Genomic DNA, 13,825 nt, shown 5'->3' on the forward strand with positions numbered 1-13,825 from the left:
CAGTGCATATATCCACTTCAAATTTATGCACATAATGTCAGATAATGAAAAAAGCATGCATTCATAAGCATAAACAAATATATGTTTAAAAAGCTAAATTAAAAAAATTAAATGATGAAAAATGTTCTTGTATAAATTTCATCTGGTATAATTATAAAAACTTCCTACCTTCCTCAAGAACAACAACTGTGCCAGGCAAGATTTCACAATGTACCCTAAGGAGGAAGGAAGCTAAAAAGAAAATGTCAGCAGATGCTCAAAAAAGTTGCAGGATGAACTGAAAGCAGCAGGAACAGCAGTTACACAGAAAACAATAAGCAATGAACTGCACCCAACAACAGCTTTGCAACAAAGTACCAATATTGTCCATTTGTGGTGTCCAAATACTTGTTTCCTTATCAATTTCATCTTTTTAAACATATCTCTGATTAAATTTGAAGTGGATATACAGTACTGTGCAAAAGTTTTAGGCACCCTATTTTGTTAATAACTTTGTTATAGATTTTTTATTATATGACTTCTACATTATCAGGTCAATACAAAAACATTTTAGATTCCCAAACATTAGTTTTCCAGCACAAAATTAAATGTTACAGAAAAATGTTTGTATGTTATTAAAGAAAGCAGCATATTACATAAGAGACCACTTTTCAGACAAAAAGTATAATGCTGGCTGCTGGATTTTGCTGAAGATATTAGACGCAAGTGTGACAGTCAAAGTCTCCAGAAGAACTGTGATTGGTTCTGCAAGATGCTCAATAAAACTTACCAGCTAATTTCATTATAAAACTAAACAAATTGTATCGGAGACTACTACTTTTATTTATTTATTTTTAATATTGACTTTGTTTCATTTACCACTGTTTACTGTTCTTTACTGCATTTTTTTTTAATGGAGAAACATTTAATTTCATTATTTTTAAGTCATCTTTGCTCCACAGCATTTCTTTGCATGTGCCTAAAACTTTTGCACAGTACTGTAATCAGTGGAAGTTTATTAAATAATGAAAGAAAAAAAAACAATACTTACCTGGAAGTATAGAGTATGTGGGGCAGTATATACTTACAGACTGTAGAGCAATTGTTGTATACTTACAGATAGCTATACGTTTAAAGTGCTTTACATCACTGGCCCAGACTGGAACAGCCTTTGCAACTTAAAATGGGTTGTGACACATTTGAGACTTAAAATAATATCCTAATAATACCATACTGCTCATGTAAGGAACGCTACTGGATGAGAGGAGGGAAAGGGGTGGGGTGGGATATTTTAATAATTTTGTTAGTGTTACTTCCTGATGTAGCAATTTTACATGAACTTTTTTTTTTTTTTTGCTGTAAACAATGCAGGGATTTACTTAAAATCAGTAAAAACTGTTATATGGGGCAGTGTGGCTTGGTGGTTAAGGCTCTGGGATACTAATTGTTGAAGCCCCAACAATGGTTCAAGCCCCAGCAATGCCAAGCTGCCACTCTTGGGCCCTTGAGCAAGGCCCTTAACCCTGTCTGCTCCAGGGGCGCTGTATCATGGCTGACCCTGTGCTCTGACCCCAACTTTCTAACATGCTGGGGTATGTGAAGAAAAGAATTTCACTGTGCATATGTATATGTGACCAATAAAGAATCATTATCATTATATAATAAGAAATAACTAGCCGGCTGATATAATTCAAATGTGTTTTCTATCATCTGTCTGCATTTAAATTATACTTCCACCAGCAAAAGGCCCTAATATAGAGCCCTGCAGCTACCAAACTACTAGGGTAGCTATAGTGTGTGCACAGATTGACAGATGGACTGGATCTTAATACCTTCAACACAACTGTAATGTTCTCTGGTTTCTTTTACAGTTTCGGTATAAAAGCAGAGTATACAAACAACCCAGTGTAGATGAGAAGCAAATTGCCAAATTACATACCAAGGTAAGTTAGCATACATGCTTCATGGCACTTTAAGACTATTTTACACCAGGAGCCATTCCTGCAATTCAGCAAAACTATTTTTGCCACTTGCCACAAACAGCATGCTAGTGGTGTCTAGTTCAAAAGATTGCATAATACCATAATGATGCTATGTTGCAGTCTAGGCCAATTGTCAAAAGGTCTATATTTCAATTTGTACTCATACTGCAGCAGTGGGAGTCCAAGCAGTTGGTCATAATTCCATTCTTCCAAATGGAAGTGTGACCTGCCACTGGGCATAGGAGTGAAGATCTTTTTGGGCTAATACATTTTATATAGTCATATGCAGTGGGAAAATATGTTTTATGTTATATTTATATCTCCCAGCTTGCAGTTTGCAGATATTTGCACATTGTAATTACTGACCCATAAAAAGAATATAAACTATTGCTCCATGTTTTATCTAGATGATGCTTGTGAGTCACAGTGTGAACTGAAAACCATCATGGTGTGGTTCCTGGCTTGCCATACGTAGCATGTGGCTTCTGGTTTAAAAATAGGCTTCACTATTCACATTTACTATCTCCCTGGGCTATAAATCAACTTTTTGACCATGTATCAGTGGTACTAGAAAACGTTGCAGGGATTGTTAATACTTCCTTCAATCAAGCTGTATAATTAATTGTTTTAACTGTGTAAACAAAAAAGACAAAACATCTTTTGTTTGCTGTTGGCAGATTATGTCTTGCTTTGACCAAAACACCAACTTTCAGTCTTGTTTATAAACTGTATAAAGGGAAATGTGGGTCAAGGTAAAGTAAAATTTCAAGATCAAGCAAATCCCTATGCTATTTACTGTAACTAGCACAACGAAACCACTACACCATTAAAAAAAACTCTCTTACAGCACACAGGGAAAACTGTATACAGTATTGTTCTAACATGTCATTGCCAGCAAAATTTATAAAATTTATATTAAAAAAAAAACTTTCAGGAATGAATGCAAATAATCAAACATAACTTTATCGTTTATTTACAATATATACAAATTACTCCATCACTGCAATCTCCAAGTGATTCCCACTGATATTATGTGATCACATGCATCATATGTGACCTTCATCTGCTTCCCTTCACTTCACTTCTTTCTCACTGTTTTTTTTAAATGTGTATGGGGAGCTGTTCTGTTACCTATTTATAACTGGCCCGAAAAATACAGGGAAAGTCTCTCTCTCTCTCTCTCTCTCTCTCTCTCTCTCTCTCTCTCTCTCTCTCCTTCATTAGGCCAATCTGAGGAAGTTTATGGATTACATCCAAAATCACCAGTCAGAGAAAATCTCTAAAATGTTGGATAAAGGACTTGACCCAAACTACCACGATTCAGAAACAGGAGGTACACCCCCTTCCACCTTCAAACACACACACACACACACACACACACACACACAGAATATAGAGTATTATTTTATTCACTACAGCAGGTCTTTAATGATAATTCTGCTACACAATGGCAGTATTGAATTTTCTATTCTGATGGGTCAGAGGGTATTGATTGCTTTTCTATAACAGCATGGATTTGACAAGTAGTACTATCCGCAAGGCAAATCACAATTGTATTATTGTGCTTGATCGAATACACCTCTGTTACTTTAGTAACAGTTAATTCTAAGTACACTTGATTAAAATTGTTGAGAATTTACTAGATTCCTGTAGGTTGAATGCTAATTGGGTATGCTGTGGTTCTGTGAACCCTGTATAACCACCACTGGTGGTGTATAACACATGAATAACCCCTTGTACATGTGCACACACATACTGAGATATTCCATTAAGGTCAAGTAGTAATGTATTATGCAGCATTTACAAGAAATACTACTGTCATACAACAATTATTTCTTTGAACCTTTTTGTCAAACCAGCCCAGGTTTTAAATTGTAATGAACTATATATAGCTTATATATGGCATTCACAGAACCACAGTTACTAATGTAAGTAGCATTTAATTTCACCCCTTCTAATAGCCAGGGACGGTGTATAATACCTGGATAGTGTCTGCCACTAGTGTGGCCTTTCTAGCTTTGCGCAGGTCGACGGATGTGAACCAATCCTGTGGCTGCATACTTTGAACAATATCTTTTACTCATAGCATGGAAGGGTCTTCAGGAACTAGTTAAAATTTCTCAAGTTTCGATGGAAACTGACATGTTTCTTTGGTGCAAGAAAGCAGAACCCTCTCTTTTGTCTACTGATCAATGTCATCTTTGCCCAAAAAGGACTGAGCTTCTTGTGACAGAGTACTGATTTTCTTGGCTTTTGAAAACAGTGAGATCTTGGATTGTGTAAAAGTGGGGGGACATTGCCAGAAGTTTAGTTTGTACACCAGCTGGTGTTATATAGGGCCCTCCTTACAAGGTAGATATAGTGTACTCAAATGCCAGAAGCCTGTAGGGTGTTCTCCAGTAGGGTGCTTGCCAGTGTACATATGACACATTTCTTTGTCTGGTGAAAACACAACCATCACCAGCAGGCACATATCCATTAGACAGGACACACGCCATGGAGCCCCGGTGCAGGTCAGTTGGGCGAACCAAGACTGGTAGAGTCTTTGTATGTCAACATCAGGATAACAAGTCAAGGAGCTATAAGTAGGATGAGCCTGTGAGTTACACAGCCTCAACTTCTGCTTCATTCATTTCAGATGAGCCACAAGTGCTACCAAGTCATTCATTTGTGACCTTCAGTCCCCAGTTACACTAGAAATGGATGTGTTGTATGTAGCTAACTAATTTCAGTAATATGTGATGATCTCTAATGTGATGATAATGCTAATCAAAGCCACAATATTCGCTTTCTGTTGCATTGAGGATTTTCAGATTAAAGTTACTTTCTCCTCTGATTCATCATACTGAGGCTTCTGAAGATTGTTCTTTTCTGTCAGAGTGAAAATAGAATATGGATATTTATTGACAAAGGCCACCTACAGTGCCCTCCAGTAATATTGGCACCCTTGGTAAATATGAGCAAAGAAGGCTGTGAAAAATTGTCTTTATGGTTTAACCTTTTGATCTTTTGTTCATAAAATTCACAAAAATGCTCTCATGGATATCAAACAATTGCAAACAAAACACAGGTTTACAGCTGCAACAAATAATCGATAAAATTGATAACAATCGATTATGAAAATCATTGTCAATCTCAATCGTTGGCATGGGGCACGTTTACTCACTACTTTACTTCTCTTCTGTAAACACGCTTCTGAGAGTAAATACTAAAGTTGTGTCCCAAATCACTTACACTATACACTGTGTTCTCTACTGTCTAGTGTATGACTTTTAAAAAACAGCCAACTAGGCTGTATCACTCAAGTCCACCGATTCATCACATTGAAATGAAAACCATTTACACCTTTGCATGTCCTGTTCTAACTGTCTCCTCGCATCTGAAGAAAGCAAGGAAACTCTCATTGCCAGTGTGTTGGCACTGAGCTGGACATCAGTGACAGCGGACATAATTTCTGTTTTGCTTTTGTGGTCCCTGAACAAAGTTTCGGCCATTGCAGTCATCGCTTCCTTCATCATGGCGCCATCAATGAACGGCTTCTTTTGTTTTGCCAAGATCAGCGCCACTTTAAATGATGCCTCTGTTACAGCATTTCCTGTCTTTATCGGTTTGGTGAATAAAGATTGTTGTTTTTGTAATGTTGCTTTCAGCTGCTTCACTTTTTCAGTTCGTAGCCCGCTACCCACAGGAAAGTCCCGTGTAAAGTTACCATGAACTTGAGTAAAATGGTGCTCAATATTGCATCGTTTTTTCGAGAACAACGCTAGCGCTGCAAATTAGGCACACACATCTTCCGCTTACATTGGTGAAGAAAAATTCACTCTCCCATTCCTCATGGAAATAGTATGTTTTCTTCCTTTTGTTTGGTGGAACACTGTCTTCACTCATCCTGAAGCAAACAAAATTTTCTAGCTAATACTATAACATAATATGAGAATGATGACGTGCTTGATTGAAACATTGGCATGATGACCAATGTCAAATAATACTACATTTTCAGTGGAGGGGGTGGGATAGGAAGTGGTATAGCCCACTCTGATTGGATGAAATGGGAAAGGTTTGCCAGAATGTCTTCACGTGCTACCTACAATCAGGCCACAAGCTACTGGTAGCTCACGAGCGACATGTTGGGGACACCTGCTGTAGCCAAACAACTATCTTTGAATTGTCTGTCCAGAGCACATTATTCCAAAAGGGCTGGTCTGTGTCTATATGCTCATTGTCAAACTGTAGTCTTGCAAAGGCTTTTTCAAAGCATTCCTCCCATGCAGGTCAAATTTGTGCAATCTCTTTCAGATTGTAGAAGCATGCACTTTGACACCATTGAGACCAGTTGACACCAACAAGACTTCTAGCTTCTTGGAGACTTCTTTTTAGACCAGATGATCTGCTCTTGGGCTGAATTTGCTGGCATGGCCAGTCCTGGACTAATTGACAGTCATTTGAAATCTGTAACATTTGTAGATTACTTTCCTTACAGAGGAATGATGTATTTCAAATAATCTTTTTAAATCCCTTGTCAGACTCATAGGCATCCACAACATTATTTCTGAAGGCCTTAAAGAACTCTTTATATTTTGGCATGATGACACCACACACTTCAATAACAAAGGGAACACCAGACACTATATATGAGAGGGGTATAAATAAGACAGGTTCCACCTGCACTCCCTAAGCAGGTTCTAATCATTGGCACCCAGTCTTGAACACCTGATTCTAATTGTATGGAGTTGAAGGTGTGATAAATGTAAGGGTGTACTTACTTTTTCCATACTTACTTTTTTTTTAAATTATGTTTTTTGTTCATTTAGATTGTGAAAATTACTACAAAATGTCAATTTTATGTGTTATTTGATAGAGTGTATCAACTTTATTAATAGGCACTGTTTCAAAGTGGATCAAATGTTTGCTTGTCCAGATATATCCATGGCCAACTATTTCCATGGGTTATGGCTTATTTTTTTCACATGACTGTATTTTGTTACCTACTTAAGAGTCTTGAAGCAAATATTAAAGTTCCTCTGTTTAATCATTTGAATTCAGGGGTGTGTGTGTGTGTGTGTGATTCCTGCACAGAGACGCCCCTGACGTCTGCTGCTCACTTGGAGAACATGGCTGATATCATTAAAGTGCTAAAGAATGGAGGAGCTCATCTGGACTTCAGAGCTAAAGATGGCATGACAGCCTTACACCGAGCAGCTCGCGCTAACAACAAGTACACACTAATGGTATGGAAGGGCAGAGACTGTGTTCAGAATGGATACTGTGTATACTGTATACACCATCATTATATACAGTATCTTTCCTATTCCTTGTAGTAGTATGCAATGTGAAAAAATATTCATTTGGTATATTATACAGTCATGTGACTCCCTGCCACTGTAATTCACTTATAGTGTAGCCAATACTGTTTCATTTTTGTATTTTTACAGAACCAAGGTTTTTGTGGTTAAAGATGCACAGAAAACCTTACTAGCACAGATGGCACAATTAACATAAATAAGTTTTCTCTCCTACATCAAGTGACTAACAGAGCAAAGACACTGAATAACAATATCAAGATATTTACCTTGTTCACACTTTGCTGTTTTTGGAGTTGAGTTAGAAGGAGTGAATATCAAAATATAGTATTCAGACCTCAGAATTACCTATGTAATTGCTATGTAATACCTATGCTCAGACAGTTGGAATCACCAGGCAGTTTTTTCCAAAATAGAGGCAAGGAAGTGTATCCAAGTAATTTGAGAAATGCTGACTAGAAAATCAAGTTAAGCAAGTGTGAATTTGGATAACGATCCCATTTCTCTGATGATACTGTATATGTTTTGAACTTAAGTGGCTGAATTGCCAGCTTAGAAAACGTCCAGTGGTTACTAAAAGCCGCATTTTTTGTGTGTGCGTGCGTTTGTTTGTTTGTTTGTTTGTTTGTTTGTTTGTTTATTTCTTTGTTGTTTATCTACGACTGAAATATCATGGGAAATTGGACAGGTTGGATTTAGATTATGTTTATAATTACATGGATGGTTAGTGACTGCACTGTTTGGAGTATTCAATTAAATTATGTCAGAGAGGGGCATGGACTCGCCTATTCATGGGATGAACTTCTACTCCTTCGTAACTCTATCCACTGCCAACTGAACCAATCTATCGTCACTTCACTTGATATAACATTAACATCTGCCTTAAAGAGGAAAAGAGGAAGGCAAGGAGGGGTGCGTTGCAGACTCAGAAGGTGTCCTTTTAAACCTCCACTACCCTAAATCATCCTTTCAAATGTTCATTCATTTTAAAACAAAAGGGACTTGTTGCATGCGAAATGTCTCATGGATGTATCGTTCAGGTAGGCATGTGTTTTCGCTTTGACAGAGTCCTAGCTGGATGAGTCTGTCCTGGATACCAAGGTTTTGATATCTTCCAGGCTGACAGAATCAGTAATTCGGGTAAAGAGCAGGGAGGTGGTGTGTGTATGTATATCAACTCGCGGTGGTGTACTAACATGAACGTACACGGGAAGACTTGTAATCTGGACCTGGAGCTGCTCACCCTGTCCGCCCGTGCCTTTTACCTCCCCAGGGAGATCTCGAATGTTGTGCTTAGCTATGTTTATGTTCCACAAAGAGCTAATGTCAAGGCAATGGCTGACCAGATAGTATATAATACACAGACTATGCTCAGCAAATACCCGGATGCTCCAGTACTACTTCTTGGTGATTTCAACAGCTGTCAGCTTGATTACTCATTGCCAGCCTTCAATCAATATGTAGATGTACCAACAAGATTAAATAAAACCCACCGCTAGGATTAGCGGATAATAATGTTATCCATTTTATTTCCTGTTTACAAACAACAGCTGAAACAATGCAAGCCGGTAATACACAGCGTCCCTCAATGGTCGGAGGATGCTATTGCATGCCTTCAAGGCTGCTTTGCGGGTACAGACTGGGAAGTCTTTGAGGGAGAGCTTGACGAACAGATTTCAGTTATTACTGATTACATTAAATTCTGTATGGATTCCTTGATACCGGTAAAGACTATCAGAACATACCCAAATTCAAAACCATGGATCAACTCATTGATAAAATCTCTTGCCTTTAAGTTGTCTTTAAGTTTTCTCTTTCAAGAAAACTTGCCTTTAAGCGGAAGGACTTTGCTGGTCTCAAAATTATACATCAGGACATTAAAACTGAAATCTTTAAGGCTAAAAATAAGTATAAAAACAAATTGGATCAGGACTCTGCAAATATAAACACCAAACAGGCTTTTCAGTGAGTCAGGTCTCTTGCTGGACAAGCAGTTAAACAGACTGTTTCTGTACCAGATCCCACCACCTTTGTTGATAATCTTAATCATTTCTATGCCCATTTTGATACCTCTAATTTTTCAGCAGAGTGTGATAGCTTTTTGGATTCTTTGCCTTCTCAAGAACTGGATTATAAGTCGCTTCTAACTAAGCAGGATGTCTATTTCCAGGTTATTAGATGCAAACTGAATAAGGCTCCTGGGCCAGATGGAATTCCAGGTCAGGTCTTGAAAAACTGCACTCTGAAATTAACCCCCATTCTTCATTTTCTTTTCCTTCGATCACTTTGTGCTTCAACAATACCGGTCACATGGAAAACATCAATTGTTATTCCTATTCCCAAAAAACTCATCCAAAAGAGTTAAATCACTACAGGCTGGCATCATTATCTTTGATCCTAATGAAATGCTTTGAGAAAATGGTTCAAAACATTATGCTTCCATATGTTTCACCCTTTTTAGATTGCCTCCAATTTGCATATAAGTGGAAGAGAGGTACAGAGGATGCAGTGGCTTGTCTCTTGCACTGTCTACTTCAACACCTGGATATTCCTGGAAATTATGCCAGGCTTCTTTTCATTGACTTTAGCTCTGCCTTTAACTCAATTCAGCATCATCAGGTAATCAAGAAACGACAGTGTCTGCAAGTTCCATCACCACTAGTACACTGGATTTATAATTTCCTTTGTAATAGACCACATGTGGTAAAAGTGGACAATGCATTATCGCCCATTATTTTTTTCAACACTGGCCCCCTCAGGGATGTGTACTTAGTCCACTCCTTTGTATTCTCTATAAAAAATGACTGTCATGGTCCACTCACGGTTCGATGGCCCCGTCTGTGCAGAGTTTGCATGTTCTCCCCATGCTGCGGGGGTTTCCTCTGGGTACTCCGGTTTCCTCCCCAAGTCCAAAGACATGCATGGTAGGCGGATTGGCGTTTCCAAAGTGTCCATAGTGTATGAATGGGTGTATGAATGGCTGTGTGAATGTGTATGTGATTGTGCCCTGCAATGGATTGGCACCCTGTCCAGTGTGTACCCCTCCTTATGCCCAATGCTCCCTGGGATAGGCTCCAGGTTTCCCCATGACCCTGAGAAGTATAAGCGGTATAGAAGATGGATGGATGGATGGATGGATTCTTTTTTTGGATTATCAACGCTCCATAGCACATTTTAGTACATGGTGTGATGATAACTTTCTCCATCTTAATATCGAAAAGAATAAGGAACTGGTTTTTAGCTCTTCCAAAACACTGACCCATCCTTCCAGTATTATCATTAATGGAGAGATGGTTGAAAGGGTGGAGCATTTCAGATATCTGGACATTACATTGGATAAACATCTCAACTTCAATCATCACTCTCTAGGTATTTACAAATGCTGTCAACAGAGACTGACAGTTATTCATAAACTTAAACATCTGTCTGTTCAGCCTAGACTGCTTCTTCTTCTGTATCAAAGTATTATTGAGCTGATTCTCATGTATGGTGCCATTTGTTTCTTCCAGTTACCAATAAGAACAAACTCTTAAAGATAACTAATTTAGTGAGAAAAACTATTGGTATTCCCACCTTAATTTATCAGACTGTCATTTCATATACGTTCCGGAAGGCACAGAAAATGTTAAATGATCCAGACCACCCACTTTATAAACATTTCAACCCCCTTAATTCTGGCCGCAGGTATAGACTGCCTATGTGCAGAAAGGCTAGCTATGGTAGGAGTTTTGTTCCTATGGCAATATGAGTGTTAAACACATAGGTAATCAGACATTGTGATGCCTTCTTATGCTCTGGCATTTGTTGTATGATCCTGATGTTTTTTTTTGTCCCCTTCTCCCCTCTATGTTTGTGATTGTTTTGCTGGTTAACATGTATGGTGTTGTCGTGTTTATGTTGTTCTACACATCCACGGTGGAAACAAATTTCCTCTTTGAGGACAAATAAATTATCTACCTATGTATTTTTCCATTTCCTGCAACATTTAAAACTTATTACATTATAACTCTATTCTTTACACAGTGGCAGAATTCTTACTCTCAGTTGTGGGCAATATGAGCACACACAAACTTCTTATTTTTAAAGAACAATGCTTATAGGCATTAACAACATTAAGTGTGACAATGTATTTTGAAACCAAAACATAGCTTTGCTGGCAATGTTATTATTGCTGATAACTGATTAGGAATCTTAATAATGAATCAAATTTAATCTCCAACAATATTATTCCCAGGCCTACTACATATCTCCTGAATTTTTAATGTCCACTATTATATCTACTTACTTGTCATCTGACCTGTCTTCATCCTCTCTCTTGCTGGTTTTAGTATATCCATGGTCATCTGAAGTAAATAAATGAAACCAAATCTAAGCTTAAGTGAGTTATTTGTTTGAAATGTTTTGTCTTTAGTTTAATTGACAGCCTCATGACCTTGTTACACAGTCATGTACTCTGTATTCAGCCTTAAAACGGCAAAACAGATCACTTCAAGATTTTTTCTGTACTGCTCTGTATCTTTATCGCTTATATATATATATATATATATATATATATATATATATATATATATATATAATTATATTACTTATTTTTACACCTTGCTTCACTTTATAATTAAAGTTTAATTCGTTTTTTTTTAATCAAGTTTTGAGCCCACTAAAGCTTTCCTTTTACATATTATGACTAGGTTGCATTTTGGAATGCATTAGTACATAATTTGTGTATCTTTGCCATATTATAAGTATTCATGTTGTTCACATACATGTATGATTAGTATGCAGAATATGCATTTCAAGCATAGCCAGAGAAAGATGGAGGTGTGATTGTGGTATAAAAAAGATTCCCTAAAATAATGCAAGTGTTAACACAGTATTACTTTCTCATCAGACTCTGCTGGAGTTGGGGGCATCCCCAGATTATAAGGACAGTCGTGGTTTGTCGGCACTGTATCACACAGCCATGGTGGGTGGCGACTCAGGCTGCTGCGAGCTCCTTCTTCACGAGCATGCCAGCATCACCTGCCAGGATGAGAACGGCTGGCATGAAGTTCATCAGGTGACCTTTGACCTCTAGTATAGTGTAATCAGAGTCCAATAATAAGAACTGTTTTTATTCTTTTTTATTTATTTATTTATTGTTTTTTATCAGTCTCTCAGATTATATTTTCAGTCCTACTTTACTAATATGTATGTGTGAAGTGTAGTGCTTGTAAGGGGCCAAAATATTTTCTAAAGCATAAAGGTTATTAAAACCACACAAAAAGAACCACACCACACAAAGGCAAGCAATGAAACAAAAGCATTTTCTCATCACTTTGCTAGGTATCTTATTTTAGAAAGTTAATTCGTTTAGGGTCAATCTTCTCTCTGCCAGAGCACATTAACCCTGATTACTGCATGCAATAAAGCTGAACACTGCAGCACTGCAGGGCAAAGAAAAGTCAAGTCTCAAGTCTCAAGGGTGTGGTGGGGTGGAGAAAATATGATAAATAAAATTACAGAATGTCCATATAATTATATTAGCAAGTGCAACTCAAGCGTGCATTTTGGGTGATTGATAGAAGTAAGCACAGTGATGGCTCCAAATGTGCCATTTAATCATTTAAAGCATGATCTAATATCAACCAGTCTTGTCATATTAACACTGCCATAAAATACTTTTATGACAGTTCCACTGAGATTGATTAAAATACCATGTTAGTAAATAAAACCAAAGGTTCACACTTCTAGAAAGCAAATGTGAATAGGATATGATTTATCAAGTTCTTCATGTGCGTGAGGATGTTTACGCACACTCTTGAGCATGCATATGCAGTAACCTAGTGGTAGTGGTAAAACTGATTATGAGTCACTTTCATTCCACTTGTTGTCAGTCATACCTTCATCAGCATAACTGACAATATAATTACTGATTTTGACGCTCACAGCAATTTGCAGCTAAGTAACACCAAGTAATTGTAAAGTAAACTTGTATTAAAGGCACATCTAACTCTTTATTGAGATGAGATTTATTGAGTGGCTCATCAGTCAAATTTGTTTGCTCCAGTGAAGTATTAGTTGATCTCTATATTAGGGATTTTAGACACAGGCATATTCCACTTAACAGTTGGAGACAGGTCTGGCATTTCCCAACTAAATGTAGAATGAGTTGAATAACTAAATAGTCGAACGTGCTAACCACTAAACCACCGGGCACCCAAAAATGTTAAGATATATTAAAAAAGTAGACACGTTTGTCTTTTCTTTTTTTTCTCAGTCTATTTTATGGAGAAACAAGTTGACAGTGGTGCACATTTCTGATTTGCAATGTCCATCTATACACAGATATTATACCTGGCAACCCTGCTCATGGAACAAAGATCCAGTTCACTAAAATCATATGAACTGGAGATGCATTATTTGTTTGTGGAGTGGTTTACTCCAGTAGCCTGAACTAATTACTGCTTTACTGAGCTCCAAAATAAAACCATATTTGTGCCATATTTCTGGACAAACAATAGAAATGCTTTTATTTATAGAACTGCAACTCCATATAGCCCATGAAGACAGCAGTCTGTGCACAGG

General features: G+C 37.5%; 1 protein-coding gene across 1 annotated transcript in view; it reads left to right on the forward strand.

Moving 5' to 3' along the window:
• LOC128606240 (SH3 and multiple ankyrin repeat domains protein 2-like) overlaps positions 1 to 13,825 on the forward strand; it is a 165,904-nt gene that overhangs the window by 59,339 nt on the left and 92,740 nt on the right. Inside the window, exons 4-7 of the mRNA XM_053622277.1 lie at positions 1,851 to 1,922; positions 3,186 to 3,294; positions 7,038 to 7,189; positions 12,150 to 12,317. Coding sequence (XP_053478252.1) covers positions 1,851 to 1,922; positions 3,186 to 3,294; positions 7,038 to 7,189; positions 12,150 to 12,317 — 501 coding nt within the window. The remainder of the gene's footprint in view (positions 1 to 1,850; positions 1,923 to 3,185; positions 3,295 to 7,037; positions 7,190 to 12,149; positions 12,318 to 13,825) is intronic.

Source organism: Ictalurus furcatus, chromosome 4 (assembly GCF_023375685.1).
Source record: "Ictalurus furcatus strain D&B chromosome 4, Billie_1.0, whole genome shotgun sequence".
NCBI classification, from domain to species: domain Eukaryota; kingdom Metazoa; phylum Chordata; class Actinopteri; order Siluriformes; family Ictaluridae; genus Ictalurus; species Ictalurus furcatus.